General features: G+C 31.8%; 1 protein-coding gene across 1 annotated transcript in view; it reads left to right on the forward strand.

Moving 5' to 3' along the window:
- The window catches only part of LOC129226981 (ankyrin repeat and death domain-containing protein 1A-like), a 119,453-nt gene that overhangs the window by 18,501 nt on the left and 83,752 nt on the right, over window positions 1–17,200 (forward strand). Inside the window, exon 4 of the mRNA XM_054861610.1 lies at window positions 16,806–16,904. Within this exon, the coding sequence (XP_054717585.1) occupies window positions 16,806–16,904 (99 nt within the window). The remainder of the gene's footprint in view (window positions 1–16,805; window positions 16,905–17,200) is intronic.

Raw genomic sequence — 17,200 nt, forward strand, 5'->3', positions numbered from 1 at the left:
GTTTCCATGGTAACTATTCTTGTTTCCCCTTCTTTTATTTTTAAGAATGCAATAAATGAATAAGGCTCTGGTGATATTGTAAAACGCGTGCATCAAAACCCTATCGTTATTTTCCCTTCTCCCCTCTAGATTCATTCAGATGGAATCGTCTTTACTTGGCAGATTGCCAAATTACATACAATCCGTGGTCAAACAGTAATGTTGCAGAAAATTTCGTATAGTTTCCGCTTAAGGAAAGCTTTTTCAGTTATCACTAAAGACTTGTCAGATTTTAAGTGTAATGATAAGTTATGTTTCGAATCTTACGTATCAGAAAGTGGATATCAAAAATTAATAAACATTCCATTCGACTTATTTATAACTAAAAAAACTAATTAAAAAAATATCAAATTCATGCTTTCAACTAGAAATGGGGCAAATCTTCGACCAGGCTGAAGCTTCGGCCTTGTACGCGGAAGCTTTGCCCAGGTCGAGTAATGAACTGTGATTCGGCTAGTAAATTATGGTGTAAATATACATTTTGCAGTTACAATAGGATGGTTTCTTTCAGTCAAAAGTACTACCTCTAGTCATAGAAATGGATAGAATAAGCAAAAAAAAATTACATAGACCCACAAAATACTTTCATTTTCCCAACATTTTTTTTAAATTAATTTTTTAAAATGTCCGATTTTTCAAACAAGGCGTGGTCTTTATGATGTCACAAATTATGCAATTTGGCGCATCTTTCTACTACGTTTCCACGTTAGGATAATCAAGCAGCGAATTAAAATTGCGCTCTACGCTTGCTATCAACCATATCGTTGCCAATACACGTGAGTAAAGACGCAAAGTTAAATATTTTGTTCTGTGAATGGCAACACACGACAGAATTCAACACGGCAATTCATCATTTGTGATGTCACACGACAGAAGTGTAAATAATGAAATCGCACCGATTTAAGTAATTTTTTTAAAATATTGAACTTGAACAAATTATTTAAAAAATGGTCATATCCTACGTTTTTAAGCATGCTCTTTCAGAAAAAAATACTTTTAAAATTTTGAAACGACCCCATTATATCAAATAATGTTTTTTTTTTAAAGTTAGTTTCAATTGTACCTTATAAGTTGAACATTGTTGACATTTATATTTAACTAGCAAAAATACCCGGCGTTGCCTGGGTCAGTAATAATTATTAGAAAAAATCGTTACTTGCTTTTGTTTTCTGTTTTAAGTGAAAGAATTTAAAACACATCTTTTTGACGTGATTAAAAATCGAGTTTCTTCCTTACCCATAAAACTAAAATAGCAATAAGTATAAAGAACAAAGTAATATTGATTTAGAAACGAAAGCACTATATTTAAGCATATACAAATTTAAAAAACATGAAATTAATCTTCTCATATTTAAAAAGATTAATCTGTTGATACTTTTTTTCTAACATGGAGTCTAAAACCTTCTCTGTATGGCTAATGAAGTACGAAGTGATTAAAAAAAAGTAGCTGCGCTCGTAATCCCCTTATACTTGCTTTAGTTATTTCGGGAAATTTCAATCATTGTGGCTCTTGGTGCGATTTTACCGAATTTGCGAAAGTCGTTTCGGGGTACCTTCGATGATGCTCCCCCATTCTTTCCTTACTTTGTAAAACGATATAATATTAATTTTCGTTACAGAGATATCGTCGCTAGATGCTGAGATATTTTTGGTCACCATAAAATGGCGCTAAACAGTTTCATCCGAAATGTTACCAAAATAAGTAATACAATTTGGTGATTGTTTGAAATTGTGCAAAAAGGAAAATTAATGGAAGTTTTTGTGCTGTTTATGGATTTGCCTAATTTAGTTGCTGGATTATTTAACACAGTAAAAAAGGTCTTTTGAAAATTCTTTGATTGGCGATATTTTGTTTACATGGTGAAAGCTGAGAAACATTATGACGTAGTCTTCGGCTTCAAAAACAGCAACGTTGAAAAAACTGCCAAATGCATCAGCTACGGAAATCTTTCTGCAAAAATTTTGGCGATCTGCTGGTTGTTTGGATAATGAGTAAGTGTTCAATCAGCATAAATAATAATAAAAACCATTAACTACATTAAAGTTCCGTTTAAATGGAAAATCATCAGCCAAATCATGTATTATTTGCCAATCTTGTGCAAAAATCTTACTTCAAGATTTGACTTGAGAAAAGCCTTGAACAGTCACGAAAAGCAAAGAAAGTCAACAATACAACAATTGTCGCTATCGACAGAGAGTTGAGATGATACACTAAATACTGTATTGAGTTGAGGAAAGCCTTCGAACATGGATCTAAAAAGCTCATAACTCGTTTTTTATTCTACTTAGAAATTTCGAACAGGTGCCATCATCAGCAGAAAAATCAGAGCTTTCGATGGACATATAATGTAAATATGTGCAAGTATTTTTTCATCCCAATATTAGAGAATTTATACAAAAATTGTGTTTTATTGCCCCCTAAGGGGGTTTTGCCCCCCATAACGGGACGAAAACTACCCTATGTGTTATTCTGATGCATAAGCTATATTATTGTAAAGTTTCATCAAAATCCGTTCAGTAGTTTTTGCGTGAAAGAGTAACAAACATCCATACATACATCCATACATCCATACATCCATCCATACAGACAAACTTTTGCATATATAATATTAGTAAGATTTGAAAGTTGTGTGTATTGAACCAGAAATCGTTCAGTAATCAATTTTATAAGTATTTAGCAATTAGTTTGAAAGTAAATAAAGAATGAATATGGTACATTACAGTATATTTAGTTAGCAATTATAGGAACAACTTTAGTTGGTTAAAAGCAGGTATCTGAAGAATTCTATTTCTTTTGACACAATACCTTAATTTGTGATGTTAATTTTCAAAAAAAATCAGTAAGCTGAAAATGCTTTTTGACAATAAGAATCTTCAATCGTATTAAAGATAACGTAATATTAGTGCATACATTTTATTGTACGTTTAGTGCCAAAGCTCAATATATACAGCAGTCGAGGCCAGTGTTGCCAGATTGGGGGAAATTTCCTCGTTTTGGGGATATCTGGTGCTGTCTGGGGAAATTTTGGAGAAATAGGTTTTGAGGGGATTTCTTTGGGGAAAAATTTTTTCTTGGGCAAAACTTGGGGAAAAAAAAAAAACTCTCGGGAATTTTTTTTTTCGTATTTCAATTCGCGTCTTGACATCTAGTAGTTACATTGTTTGTATCAAACAGCGTTGGTTTAGCTTTGCTCAACTTCATGGAATTCGCATTATGTGGAATATTATGCTACGGAATTCTCATTAATAGTTCTACGTGAGTAACTAAATGATACGTGAAACAGGCAAAAATAAAGGTGATAAAGAGTGTTCTTGGATAAATACATACAAAAATCAAAGTTTACATGTACATACAGAAGCAGAGTAGTAAATGCGAGTAGAAAAAAAAAATTAGTTATTTCTTATCTCTTGGTCAGGCGCTTGTATTTATGACTAGTGGCACCCGTACGGCTTTGCCCGTAGTTGAAAATTAAAAGGTATTTTCGTTCACCTGTATATTTACAAATTATGTATGATGAATTTCTCGCCAATTGGCTTGCCCACGTCACGGTTCCACATTATGATAACTTGATAATTTAGTTGCCTATCTTATGATAATTTTGCTCGGGAAAATGTTCTTAAAATTGGAATAGCAAAAGAACAAAATCGAATTTTCAAAAAATCGCTTAAAGGTGCACACCCCCATGCTACAAACTAATTCTTTGCCAAACTTCATGAACATCAGTCCAACGGTCTAGGTGCTATGCACGTCACAGAGATCCTGACAGACAGAGATTCTGACAGAGAGAGAGAGAGAGAGAGAGAGATCCGGACAGAGAGACTTTCAGCTTTATTATTAGTAAAGGTAAAAAAAAAGAGATAAAGAAGACAAAAAAAAAAAAAAAAAAAAGCGAAAATGGGACGAAAAAAAAAGTTGGAGAATTTTATAAGAAAATTTGGCTATTTGGGGGAAAAAACATTTTTTTTTAAGAGACAAAAATATCAGAAAAAGTCGTTTCATTTTATGAAAATATTAGTGGAAAAATAATTTTTGAATTTGGAAAATTTTTATAGAAAACATCGTTTTTTGGGGAAAAGTTGGAAGGGAAACGGGGAAATCTGGATTTGACCATCTGGCAACATTGGTCAAGGCTTCGGTATTCGGCGCTTCGGCCAAACTCCCCTTCGTGCCATCACTACTTTCGACCATGTTCTTCCAAAAAAGGGAAACGAATAAAAAAGTAACAAAACGCAGTGGTTAACAATCTCCATATAAAAAAGAAAAAAATGAACCCGCTGACTTAAGCTCATACATAAAACTTTATTCCGAGAATCTTACTTATTAAAGTTTTTGTTTAAAAAAACGGATGAGATGTTAAAGTTCCAGTTCTGAGGCGAAAAAAAAAAAAAAAAAGAACTCATTCAGTGTGCTTTATTCCGAGGAAAATAAGAAATCTAACTCTATAAGCCATTTTCACTTTTTTGAACACGAACCTTGCATTTGGACTGTAACAACAAAACCATCTCGCGTGAGTGCCAGACTTTTGTTTATTCCTTAATGTTTTTACGCGAAATACATATTTCCCATGTACTTTATACAGCAGTGCTCGAAGATTGCATGTAACGAACTTTTTGATGCCTGAAGTTGTGAGATCAGTTTCTTCCTTTGAGTTCTTTACTTTAATGTGCTTAACTTCAAATGAACTTACTAGAACAGTATGTAATTCTTGGAACAGACTGTTTAGAAAAAAATGCACTTAGCCTTGTTTGACTGCGGTACGTTTTAGATTGTGACAATTGCATGCAACAAACGTTTTTGATGCCCATAGTTGTATAAGATCAGTTTCTTCAATTGAGTTCTTTTTTTTTTTCATGCTAAACTCCTGATGTTCTTATCTGAACATTCTGCAACCTCAAGAACAGATTATTTAGAGAAAATGCTCACAGCCTTGTTTAGCCTAGTGACAAGTTCTTAGTTCTGCTGATAAATATTTTTACTGAATAGTGAAATATTTTACGTACGGAATATTTTTACGGAAGTTCATTTTGAAGAATTATTTACAAAGGACTTATTAGGGAAGATTATTTCGAAGGATTATTTACGAAAGATAATTTAAAGGAAGATTGCATGTAAAAAACTTTTCGATACCCATAGTTATAAGATCAGTTACTTCAATTGAGCTCTTTTTACTCTTTTTTTACTTTAACATTCATGGAACCTCAGGAATAGATTATTCAGATCAAATGCTCTTAGCTTTGTTTAGCCTCGTGACTAGTTCTGAGTTTTACTGACAACTATTTTTACTGAACAGTGAAACGTATTACTTACTGAAGATTCGTTCGGATTATTATTTACGGATTTAAAAGAACAGTGAAAAGTATTGCTTACTAAATATTTATTGCGAAAGATTGTTTCGGAGCATTATTTCATGGAAGTTTAGTTAAAAGAACAGTGAAACATTGTTATTATAACAACAATATTGATATTATTGTTGTTAATTATTTTGTATTATTTGCTAAAATTTATTACAGAAGATTATTTCGGAGCAAAATTTACGGAAAAATATTTAAAAGAACAGTGAAATGTACTTTTTACATTAGAATTATTATCGAAGATTATTTCGAAGCATTATCTACGGAAGTTTTAGCATTAAAGATATTTCGGAGTATTATTTACGGAAGATTATTTAAAGAACTGTGAAATATGTTGTTTACAAAATATTTATTACAGAAGAATATTTTGGAGTATTATTTACGGAAGATTGTTAAAAAAAATATTGAAGCAAGACGCGTTTTAATAACCGGAGCTATAAGATTAGTTTTTTCAATTCATTTGGCATACCGCGGTGCAAAACATGCCCATACATGCATGCATGCTCTGAAAAATGACACAGATCTGAAAATTATAAAACGATGGTACCGTAGAGCACTGTTATACAGTGGTGCAGAACATGCCCATATATGCATACATGCTATGAAAAGTGACACAGATCTGAATATTATATAACGATGGTAACGTAGAGCACTGTTATACCACGGTGCAAAACATGCCCCCGATACCGTGGTATAACAGTGCTCTACGGTACCATCGTTATATAATATTCAGAGCTGTGTCACTTTTCAGAGCATGTATGCATGTATGTATAGAATAAAAAAAAGTTCCAACACTACACATTTGTCGCTTGGTTGCTTTTAGCAAATGGGGTGGTTTCCTTCAGTAAAAAAGACTACTTTTAGTCATTGAAATGAATAGAATGAGCAAAAAAAAAATTACATGGACCCAGAAGATACTTTCATTTTACCAACAGTTTTTTTTTTAAATTAATTTTTTAAAATGTCCGAACATTTTCAAACAAGGCGTGGTCTTGATGACGTCACAAATGATGCAATTAAGCGCATGTTTCTACTACGTTTCCACGTTATGATAATCAAGCAGCGAATCAAAATTGCGCTCTACGCTTGCCATCAACCATATCGTTGCCAATACACGTGAATAAAGATGCGAATTAAATATTTTGTTCTGTGAATGGCAACATTGAACGGCATTTCATCATTTGTGATGTCACACGACAGAAGTGTGAACAATGAAAACGCAACCATTTTTTTTTTTTAAATATTAAACTTAAATAAATTATTTTAAAAATGGTCAGATCCTATGTTTTTAAACATGTTCTTTCAGAAAAAAATACTTTTAAAATTTTGGAAACGACCCCATTGGTGACCGATTTAATTATTAAGCCCATTGTACATAGCTTCAAAAATTAGATTAATTAACACAGTTGGACACTTATCTTTAAAATATAATCAGCATAGTTGGCGATAATCGAAACACGAAAAACTCAAACATAACGAATGAATTCTGTAAATCTCACTTCTCTGCATGTGCAGTGCCAGTGCAAAGAAAATAACCTTTCCGTGCTGCACTCAATCGACCGTTTAACTTCGTGGACAGACTACTGGTCTACATATTATCTCTTTCCTACTGACGCTCAATTCACAGCAGGTAGACGTCTTTTCAAATGTCAGTTCTATTATCTTTCTGATCGAGATAATTCAGAAGGGAAATCTTGTATTCTGTTAACATTGTTTTCATAACCTGTTAAATCTTATCAGTCGTAACTTGCTGTTCCTCAGAGACCCACTCGCTCAGGTTTATCTGCGCATTTAAAACCAAAACACCAAGGAGTTAGGTAGGTGTGGGGGTCTCTGAGGGTTTCAAATGTCGTAACCTGTTAAGATTAGTGCATAACCTTTTATTAAGAGCAGAAATAATCTGAACCACTTCAGTACTTGTAATTTTAGGAATTATTTAATATAAATTAAATAAACTAAAATAAGACTTAACATTCTAAAAAAAAAATACTTTAAGTTTTCATTTAGTTAACTTCTTTGGAACTTGGACTAGGTGCTTATTAATATTTTAAATTACTGCCGAATAAAAACTATTTTGCGTATTAACTGTGAACTTAAAATTGATATTCATTCAGTTTTCGAGTTTTTCAATAGTAGCCGATTCTCTCTCAGTATAGTAGTGGGATCGTAAAATAAATAAGTAGAACACACATTATAAATGCACATATAGGGTAGACCGACCAGTGAGTGAACACCACCCAGTGAATGAACAGCGCGTCATTTTTTTTTTTAAAAATAAGCTTCCAAATTTTTTTTTCTAAATAAATTCACTACAAAATTGTTCTTTATTGATATTCTAAGTTATCTGACACCTGATTGGTTACTTTGGATACGTATTTTTTTCCTGAAAAAAATTTGAAAGTTTTACTGCAGTGAATCGTTGTTTTTCTCTTTTAAAATACTAATAAGGCTGGTTTCGCGCAAGCAATTATTTTGATGAATATTATTTTTATTGATAAATTTTATTTTTTAACTTTACGAAAGAAAAATTAAGTATACATATTTAGGCTATGGATTTAAATTGTTTCAGTCAATGCAGAATGCGTAGATTTTTAGGTAAAGGGGTGTTCAGTCACTGGGTTCGAAAAATTGCGAAAACCCAGTGAATGAACAATGGCAAAATTTCTTTTGATTTAAAAAGAAATTTGAAGTTTCTTTGAGATATTTTAATTTTCTTCCTTATTTGTAATGCAGATAGTTTTATATGCTTATTTATTTATGTACTAGTGGTACCCGCACGGCTTTGCCCGTAATAGAAAATTTAAAAGGTCTTTTGGTTCGCCTGTATATTTACAAATAATGTATGGTAAATTTTATCGCCAATTGGCTTGTACTCATGTTACGGTTCCACGTTATGATAATTTCGTATCTCGCCAATTGGCTTGTGCCAATGTTACGGTTCCACGTTATGATAATTTCATAATTTACTCGTCAATCTTATGATATTTTTGTTCTTAAAATTGGAATAGAAAAAGAACCGCATCGAATTTTCAAAAAATCGCTTCGAGGTGCAAACCCCCATGCTACAAAATAACTTTGTGCCAAATTTCATGAAAATCGGCTGAACGGTCTAGGCGCTATGCGCGTCACTGAGATCCTGACAGAGAGACTTTCAGCTTTATTATTAGTAAAGATTTCATTATATATTTTATAATTTCTTTATTTTTGTCTCTGTAAACAATGCACTTTTTACTGAGTTTTATCTTTTGTCTATATCTCTATCTGTATATTAACCTACCTACCTACATGTATCTTTCTATATCTTTATCTCTCTTGATAGATAGAGAGATAGAGAAATAGAAATATATATACAAAGAGAGAGAATAGATAGGTAGATATGTATGTATGTTTGTATATAAATAGATAGATAGATAGAGGAAGATAAAGAGATAGATATATAAAAAATAATAGGTTCATAAATATATAGGTAGATAAATATAGAGATAGAATAGGTAGGTAGATAGATCGATAGATTTATTGATAGTTAAATAGATAGGTAGTGGTTAACAGATAGATAGGTAGATAGAGAGACTAATATAGAGATAGATAGCTAGGTAGAGAGACTGATATAGAGATAGATATTCGGTAGATATATAGACAGGTAGATAGACCTTTAGATGTAGATTAGTGGATAGATATAGATAGGTAGATATGCTGATAGATAAATAGATAGGTAGATAGACAGGTAAAAAAGCAGCTAGATATATAGATAAATAGATTGATTAGGAGGAACGGTAATAGATTGGTAGATATTTAGATGCACAGACAGATAAATAGGTAGATAGTTAGGTTGATAGACAGATAGATAAGTAGATAGATGTATAGATAAGCATATAGATAAGTAGATAAGTAGAGAGATAAGTAGATAGATAAGTATATAAGTATATAGATTAGTGGACATATAGATAGATAAGTAGAGAGATAGATCGATAGATAAGTGTATATATATATAGATAGATAGATAAGTAGATAGGTAGATAGATAGATAAGTAGATAAATAAGTAGAGAGATAGATCGATAGATAAGTATATAGATAGATAGATAGATAGATAAGGAGATAAATAAGCAGATAGATAGATCGAAAGATAAGTATATAGATAGATAGATAGATAAGTAGATAAATAAGTAGATAGATAGATCGATAGATAAGTATATAGATGGATAGATAAGTAGATAGATAGATAAGTAGATAGGTAGATAGATAGATATAGATAGTTATATAAATAGATAGATTGATAGATTAATAGATATAGTAGTTATATAGATAGATAGATAGATAAGTAGATAAATAAGTAGATAGATATATCGATAGATAAGTATATAGATAGATAGATAGATAGATAAGTAGATAAATAAGTAGATAGATAGATCGAAAGATAAGTATATAGATAGATAGACAGATAAGTAGATAAATAAGTAGATAGATAGATCGATAGATAAGTATATAAATAGATAAGTAGATAAATAGATCGATAGATAAGTAGATAGATAGATAGAAAAATAGATAAGTACATTGATAAATAGGTAAATAGACATAGAGATAGATAGATACGATATATAAATAGATAGATAGATATATAGATAGATATATAGATATAGTAGTTATATAGATATATAAGTAGATAAATAAGTAGATAGATAGATCGAAAGATAAGTATGTAGATAGATATATAGATCGAAAGATAAAAATATAGATAGATAGATAGATAAGTAGATAGATAGACAAGTAGATAAATAGATCGATAGATAAGTATATAGATAGATAAGTAGATAGATCGATAGATAAGTATATAGATAGACAAGTAGATAAATTGATAGATAGATATACATAGCTAGATACAAATAAGTAGATAGATAGATAGAAAAATAGATAAGTACATTGATAAATAGGTAAATAGACATAGAGATAGATAGATACGATATATAAATAGATAGATAGATAGATATAGATAGTTATCTAAATAGATAGATAGATAGATAAATAGATATAGTAGTTATATAGATCGATAGATAGATAGATAGATCTCAAAGAAACTTAGTTTCTTTTTGAATCAAAATTTATCATGTTCATTCACTGGACCAATTTGTGTTCATTTACTGGTTCGAGGTGTTCATTCACTGGGTCTTTGTGCCATTTTTTCTTTAAACACCTAAAAAAGTCGGAAGCTGAACCATTTAAGTTCCCGCGATTTTTTAGAGATATTTACAATGATCAATTAAAATGTTTTAGCTATCATAATCTGTATAGTACAGAATTTAAAATTACTAGGATTTTTAAAAAATGAAATAGTGCTTAACTGGTCGGTCTACCCTATGCATTTGCATATAATCTCGCCTCTATAAATGAGCGATCTTTTACAAATCAGCAGCTCTTCACAAGCATTTTAAAGCAAAGTACGTATTCTAAGGAACAAATGCAATATCTTTGAAATTAGCAGTCCATAGAGAAAAACATATTTTCTTTAAAAATAACACCATGTGTGTGCTATTTTTTTTGTATTATACTTTAATATGAAAAAAAATGAAGAATTTAGTTTAAAAGAGAACTTTTTAATGTAAAATTTGATTGTGAATAATCTACTTTTATTTTCCTCTCTTTCTCAGAAATTGTTTCAACTTTAGCAAAGTATAAAAAAAAGGTAATATTTTTCAACGTGGTATACTTCTGAAAAAAAAGTTTATTTTGAAAAAAAAAAAAAACTGAATAATGAAAGCAAGCATAAAAAAAAATGTTTTTTTTTTTGAACTTGGGACTTAAAATTATTCGATCTCCGAAGTTTCTTTTCTTGAAGGAAAAAGGAGAATTTTTGCGTGCGTTTTTTCCTGCATAGAGTTAAATATATAAAAATACACTTTCAGCAACTGAATTATTCAGTTTTAATTAACTACAAAAGTGAAATTCTAGTACAATTTGGAAAAAGACTGACTCATACGTATTATCGTTACAACGTTGAGTCAAATTTCACCAAAATTTATTTATCTCTTTCCTAAGGAAAAAAAAAGAATGAACGAAAGAAGAGAAAAAATGAGTTCTCTTATTTTGGAATGCGTGAGATGAACTGCTTAAGTGAAATAAAATCAGGAAGTACATTTGATCAAACACAAATATTCTTTGAAAATGTGTCCCTAGTTTAAATACTGATTACATTTAGGAAATTTTTTTTCCCAAAAAATAAATGTTTACTCTTTGACCACGGATTGTATGTAATTTGGCAATCTGCTAAGTAAAGACGATTCCATCTGAATGAATCCAGCAGGGGGAGAAGGGAAAATAAAGATGGGGTCTTGATGCACGCGTTTTATATTGTCACCAGTGCCTTATTCATTTATTGCATTCTCTAAAATAAAATAAGGGAAAACAAAAATAGTTACCATGGAAAAAACAAAAAGAAAGTAAAACATTTTCATTTCGTTCAGGAACGTAAAAGCAAAATGGTAAGCTCAAAACTTTGTTGCGAATAAATAAATCAATTAATTTTTGCCTTGAGAATATAGATCGAATATACTTTAGATTTGAAAAATGTTGCTGTGAGCAAATTTTCATTCTTTCAAAACTAAGGTTAAATAATAGAGAGGCAAAAAGTCACATCTGAAACAAAAACCAACTAACATCCCTATAAACTAATAGATACGTCCCTTTCCGCCTGTAAACCGGATATTAGGCTTTCCATGTAATCGATGGTCGGACAGTAACTATCACAAGATTTAGCAATAAGTTACCGCCCACATGCTAAGGCTGAACTACATGCAATGTCCCAGACAGCCCGGTTATCACAGACCGGTTATCCTGAGACTGCATTTACGCTCTTAAGAAACTGCAGTCTCAGGATTCATAACCGGGATTTCTGATAAATTGCATGTATCACGAAATTGTTTGATTTTTTTCAAAAAAAGAAAAAAAAAGGTTTTAAACATTTTAAAAATTGAAAAAACAAAATAGCACCTTTAAAATAGCTTTGCAATTAAAAGCTTATTTCGATTATGTACGCCTTGAAAATTCTGAAGGGTTGTCAAATTCGGGTCGTACTCTCTTGTTTTAGATAAAAATAAATGTAGAAGATATAGTTAAGAAAAGATATATCGAACAGAAAAAACCGCAGCAGTCAAAACATAATAAATGGGGTCGTTTCCAAAACTTTAAAAGTATTTTTTTTCTAAAAGAGCATGCTTAAAGATATAGGATCTGACCAATTTTTTAAATAATTTGTTCAAGCTTAATATTTTTAAAAAAATACTTAAATCGCTTACTTACCGCTTTCATTGTTTACGTTTCTGTCGTGTGACATAACAAATGATGAAATGCCATTGTGGTGTTGCCATTCACGGAGAAAATATTTAATTCGCATCTTTACTCACGTGCATTGGCAACGATATGGTTGATAGCAAGCGTAGAGCGCAATATTTAATTCGCTGCTTGATTATCATAGCGTGGAAACGTGGTAGAAAGATGCGCCAAATTGCATCATTTGTGACGTCATAAAGACCACACCTTGTTTTCAAAATCGGACACTTTAAAAAATTAATTTAAAAATAACTGTTGGGAAAATGAAAGTATTTTCTGGGGCCATGTTATTTTTTTTTACTCATTTTATCAATTTCAGTGACTAAAAGTAGTACTTTTGACTGAAGGAAACAACCCCATTGTGCAGATTCTTCGCAAAAGCACAAAATGCATTCATAGAAACTCTACCTCTTACTGAATTTTCGAAAAAAAAAAAAAAAACGCTCAAACAAAATATATAACTAGCAAGACTAATTTTTTCTTAAATGTCAGAACTTCGGCCGATAGGTAATAAGTAAAAAAAAAAAAATATCCGGTTTAAAAAAAAATAATAACTCTATTCAGAAATTTACATTCATCACCTTATTCTTTGATCTTTTTTCTTTTTACCGAAAGCAAAAAAAGAAAGAAAAGAAGAAAAGGTGATTGCATTCTGCAATGTTTCTTCTATTTTCATATTTTACTTTCCGGAAAAAGTTTTCATAAGTAAATGCAAAGATCTTATATTTGGAAACATTGCAGGCTTTTGTTTGCGTTCTTTTTTCCTTTCTTTCTTTGAAAAATCAGTGAAAAAAGAAAAAAGAAAGATGAAAACAAGAAACAGTTTTGAAGTTTGCAATAAGTTCGAAATCTAATTTTTAGAAGCTTTTGTATCAGAAAACAAAACCCCTAAAAAACAAATTTATATGTTGGATATGTTAGAATTGTTAGAATTGTGAACGTTATATCTTTTATCATCGATAAAAATGCGTTTCAATTCTTCAACCAGTTAAAAAAAAAAAAAAAAAAAAAAAAAAAACATTGCGTTTATCAAAATCCTTTGCATTTAAACTTAGTTTTACAGAAAAAATACTTACATTGGTGTATTTGAAAGTATAAATGTTTGAAAGGTGTAAAAAAGAAAGGAATTTCATACTTTTGACATCTTTTTATAAATTTAACAAAAAAAGTTATTAAAAATGCATAAGAAGCAAGGGATCGCCAGCCTTTTTACTCTAGACGAGGCGGGATAACAGTTTAACAATATTGCTGTTCAGATGCTCCATCCAAGCCCACCCCCACCATACACCCAAGAGGATATTTTTCTTTCTTTCTTTCTTTTTTAAAATTAAGCTCTCAGTGACGGTTGCTAATATTTTCTGGGATAACTTTGCTTTAAAAATCCTCATACATACAATGTCCAAAATCATTGATTGAGTAACTAACAATGAAACTCGCGCGATAGCTTGCGAGACGGCATTATTTCATTGTTGCATCACTTAAAATTCAGTAACTTTATCTTTACTAATAATAAAGTTCAAAGTCTCTCTGTCTGGATGTCTGTAGGATGTCTGGATCTCTGTGACGCGCATAGCGCCTAGATCGTTCAGCCGATTTTCAAGAAATTTGGCAAAAAGTTAGTTTGTAGCATGGGGTGTGCACCTCGAAGCGAATTTTCGAAAATTCGATTTTGTTCTTTTTCTACTTCACTTTTGAGAACATTTTAGGAGCAAAATTATCGTAAGATGGACGAGTAAATTACGAAATTATCGTGGGATGGGAGAGCGAATGAACATAGCCAATTGGCGAGAAATTCGTCATCCATTATTTGTAAATATACAGGCGAACCGAATGTCCTTTTAATTTTCAACTACGAGCAAAGCCGTGCGGGTACCACTAGTTTACAATAAGATCACTTTTTTTGCTTTAGGTTTGAGAAGCAGAAAAATACTTTTTTTTGACTAGGCAAAACTAGATCCAATAAGCAACTGCTTTGCTGGTCAGACATTGAATAAAGATAACTTGACTGTCCATTTTAAGTTCAAGCCATTATGCAATGATGAATTTAATTTTTTCTTAATCAGTGCTAAAAATCTCTATTTGAACACGTCAAAAATAAAAAAGCAACCCGTCATAACATGACGGGTGATTTTCTAGTACTTAAAAGAAAGTTTATTAGCAAATAAAAGATTTTTTCTTTTTTTCAGTTTGTAAGCTTTCAGACAAAATCTGTTCGAGGGGCGAAAGTGAACCGCGGGTCGTAGGATGGAGACCCCTGATGGGAAGAATTAGGAAATTTACTTGAATTATTATTATTAATTTTTTTTTTATAGATTCTGAACGATTGTAAAGTGTGCTTAAAAGGTACTGTAAAAATACAGAGTCCTTAAACGTTATTTTGATTTTCAAAATTCTTGCTCGTTAAATAAATTTTACAGCGTATTTCATGTTTGCGACAGCTTCAATATGTACTTTTGCTTTTGACAATTTCTGTCTTTTGGGCAGAAAGAACTCAAGATTTTTCAAACGCAAAAAGTGAACTGTATGAAAGCATGGAAAATAACAAATGTAACCGGAAATATTTTATTTTCTCGCAGGTGAAGGGAAAACGCGCTAGAGCTTCCTTTGAAAGTTATTCCAGCGGAAATGCAGCGTTTTTAAATTTTACCAGTGTAAAAAAAAAAGGTAATGGACAAAAAAAAAAAAAAAAAAATCCAAATAATGGAGAAAAACTGCATTACAGTAGGGCAGGAGTTTTAAGAGACGAGGCTGGCCAACATCCAACAATCTAGCAATATTTCATTTCAAATGGTTCAGTTAGCACTGGTCAAACCAGGGGCAGGTACAGCAGACTACTTTTTTAGTCTGCTGTACTTGCCCCTGGTTTAGTTTTAGTTTAATTTGTGCAACTGCTTGGGTGTCATTAAAAAGCACCTAATCGGCCAGGAATAAGATACGTGACAGGGAATGAAAAATTGCAAATCGAAGGTTGTTATTATTTCTTACAAGCTTATTTTATTATTACGAAATTCATTCTATTTTTATTTGTTTATTTATTGTAAACCAATTTCTGATTATTTGACTAAACGTTTGGTTGCTATCATTTTTAATACCGAATGAAACCATGTAGCAAAACTTCTTACCGCTTTTGAAAGGTGTGCACTATTTTTCACCGAAACTCGATAAATTAAGTGACTTTCCTCAAAAATTTGGGCAGACTTTAAGACCTCATACTTTGATAACGGGGACACGAGAGCAAATTATTCATGCGCCCGAAAGCGTGTTTGATTGTGTTCTTTCGATTGCTACTTATTCACGTTTTTAATTTGTATCACACTATTGTACGGTTTCCTCGTAAACTGCATTGGTGAAAGTTGAGACTAAATTAAAACCTTTTAAAAACGAGCTGATGTGTGCATCACATGACTTCCTTTTACTCCAATTTAATGTCATTTCCCCATTATTGGCAATTTTAATGCGATTCAATTGTTTAGTCTCTAAATATCACCAACAGTGGCCAAATTGAAACCAGATTTAAAAAAAAAAAAAAAAACCCGCCAAATTTGTCGCCAACTTGACGACAAAACTTGGCGACCAAAAGACTGGCGATATACCGCCAAAACGGTATGTCCTAGAAAGTTGAAATTTGGTACGCAGACTCCTAGTGGGGTCTAGTTGTGCACCTTCTGTTTTGGTTGCATTCGGATGTTCCTAAGGGGGTCTTTTGCCCCTTTTTTGGGGGAAATCATTGTTAACTTCGATGTAAACTCAAGTTGTGTTATAATTTGTCAGATACTTGGCGATATATCGCCAGTATTTTGGTCGCCAAGTTTTGTCACCAACTTGGCGACAAATTTGACGATTTTTTTTTTAATTTTAAATTTGGTTTCAATTTGGCCACTGTTGGTGATACTTAGAGAGTAAACAATTGAATCACATTAAAATTGCCAGTCATGAGGAAATGACATTAAATTGGAGTCAAAGGAATGTGATGCTTACATCAGCTCGTTTGTAAAAGGAAGTAAAAATATCTTTGCTGCGCCCCACGTGAAACATTTTGCGACCCGCCTCACGTAATCTCGTTCGGTGACGAATTAATTGCTCTTTGTTTCAGTACGGTATGACGCCCCTCCTGATGGCTGCCTGGTTTGGATACAAAGACGCCGTCCAACTGCTCGTCGAAGCGGGATCCAACTGCAGAGCTGTCAACAGGGTAGGGAACGCATTCTTAATTACGTTCCATCCTTTCGTGACGGCCGAACTCGGCCTACTCACCTCGGTTGGTGCTCATAACTTGTGCCACGAATTATTCATGAAGAGAAAAAAAAAGAGTTAGTTCTTTTTGTTCTTAACTGGAGTTTAAATAAAAATCAGTTTAAGCGTGCGTAGAGTTTTGAATAAGATACTTGTATCTTTTTCAAAGGAGTAATTACAAGGCGTGTGGATCGGGAAGTTTAAAATTAAGGGGTTACAGTACCTTAAAAATGATGAAACGATAAAAAAAAAATT

The sequence above is a fragment of the Uloborus diversus genome, chromosome 7 (assembly GCF_026930045.1).
Source record: "Uloborus diversus isolate 005 chromosome 7, Udiv.v.3.1, whole genome shotgun sequence".
NCBI lineage: Eukaryota > Metazoa > Arthropoda > Arachnida > Araneae > Uloboridae > Uloborus > Uloborus diversus.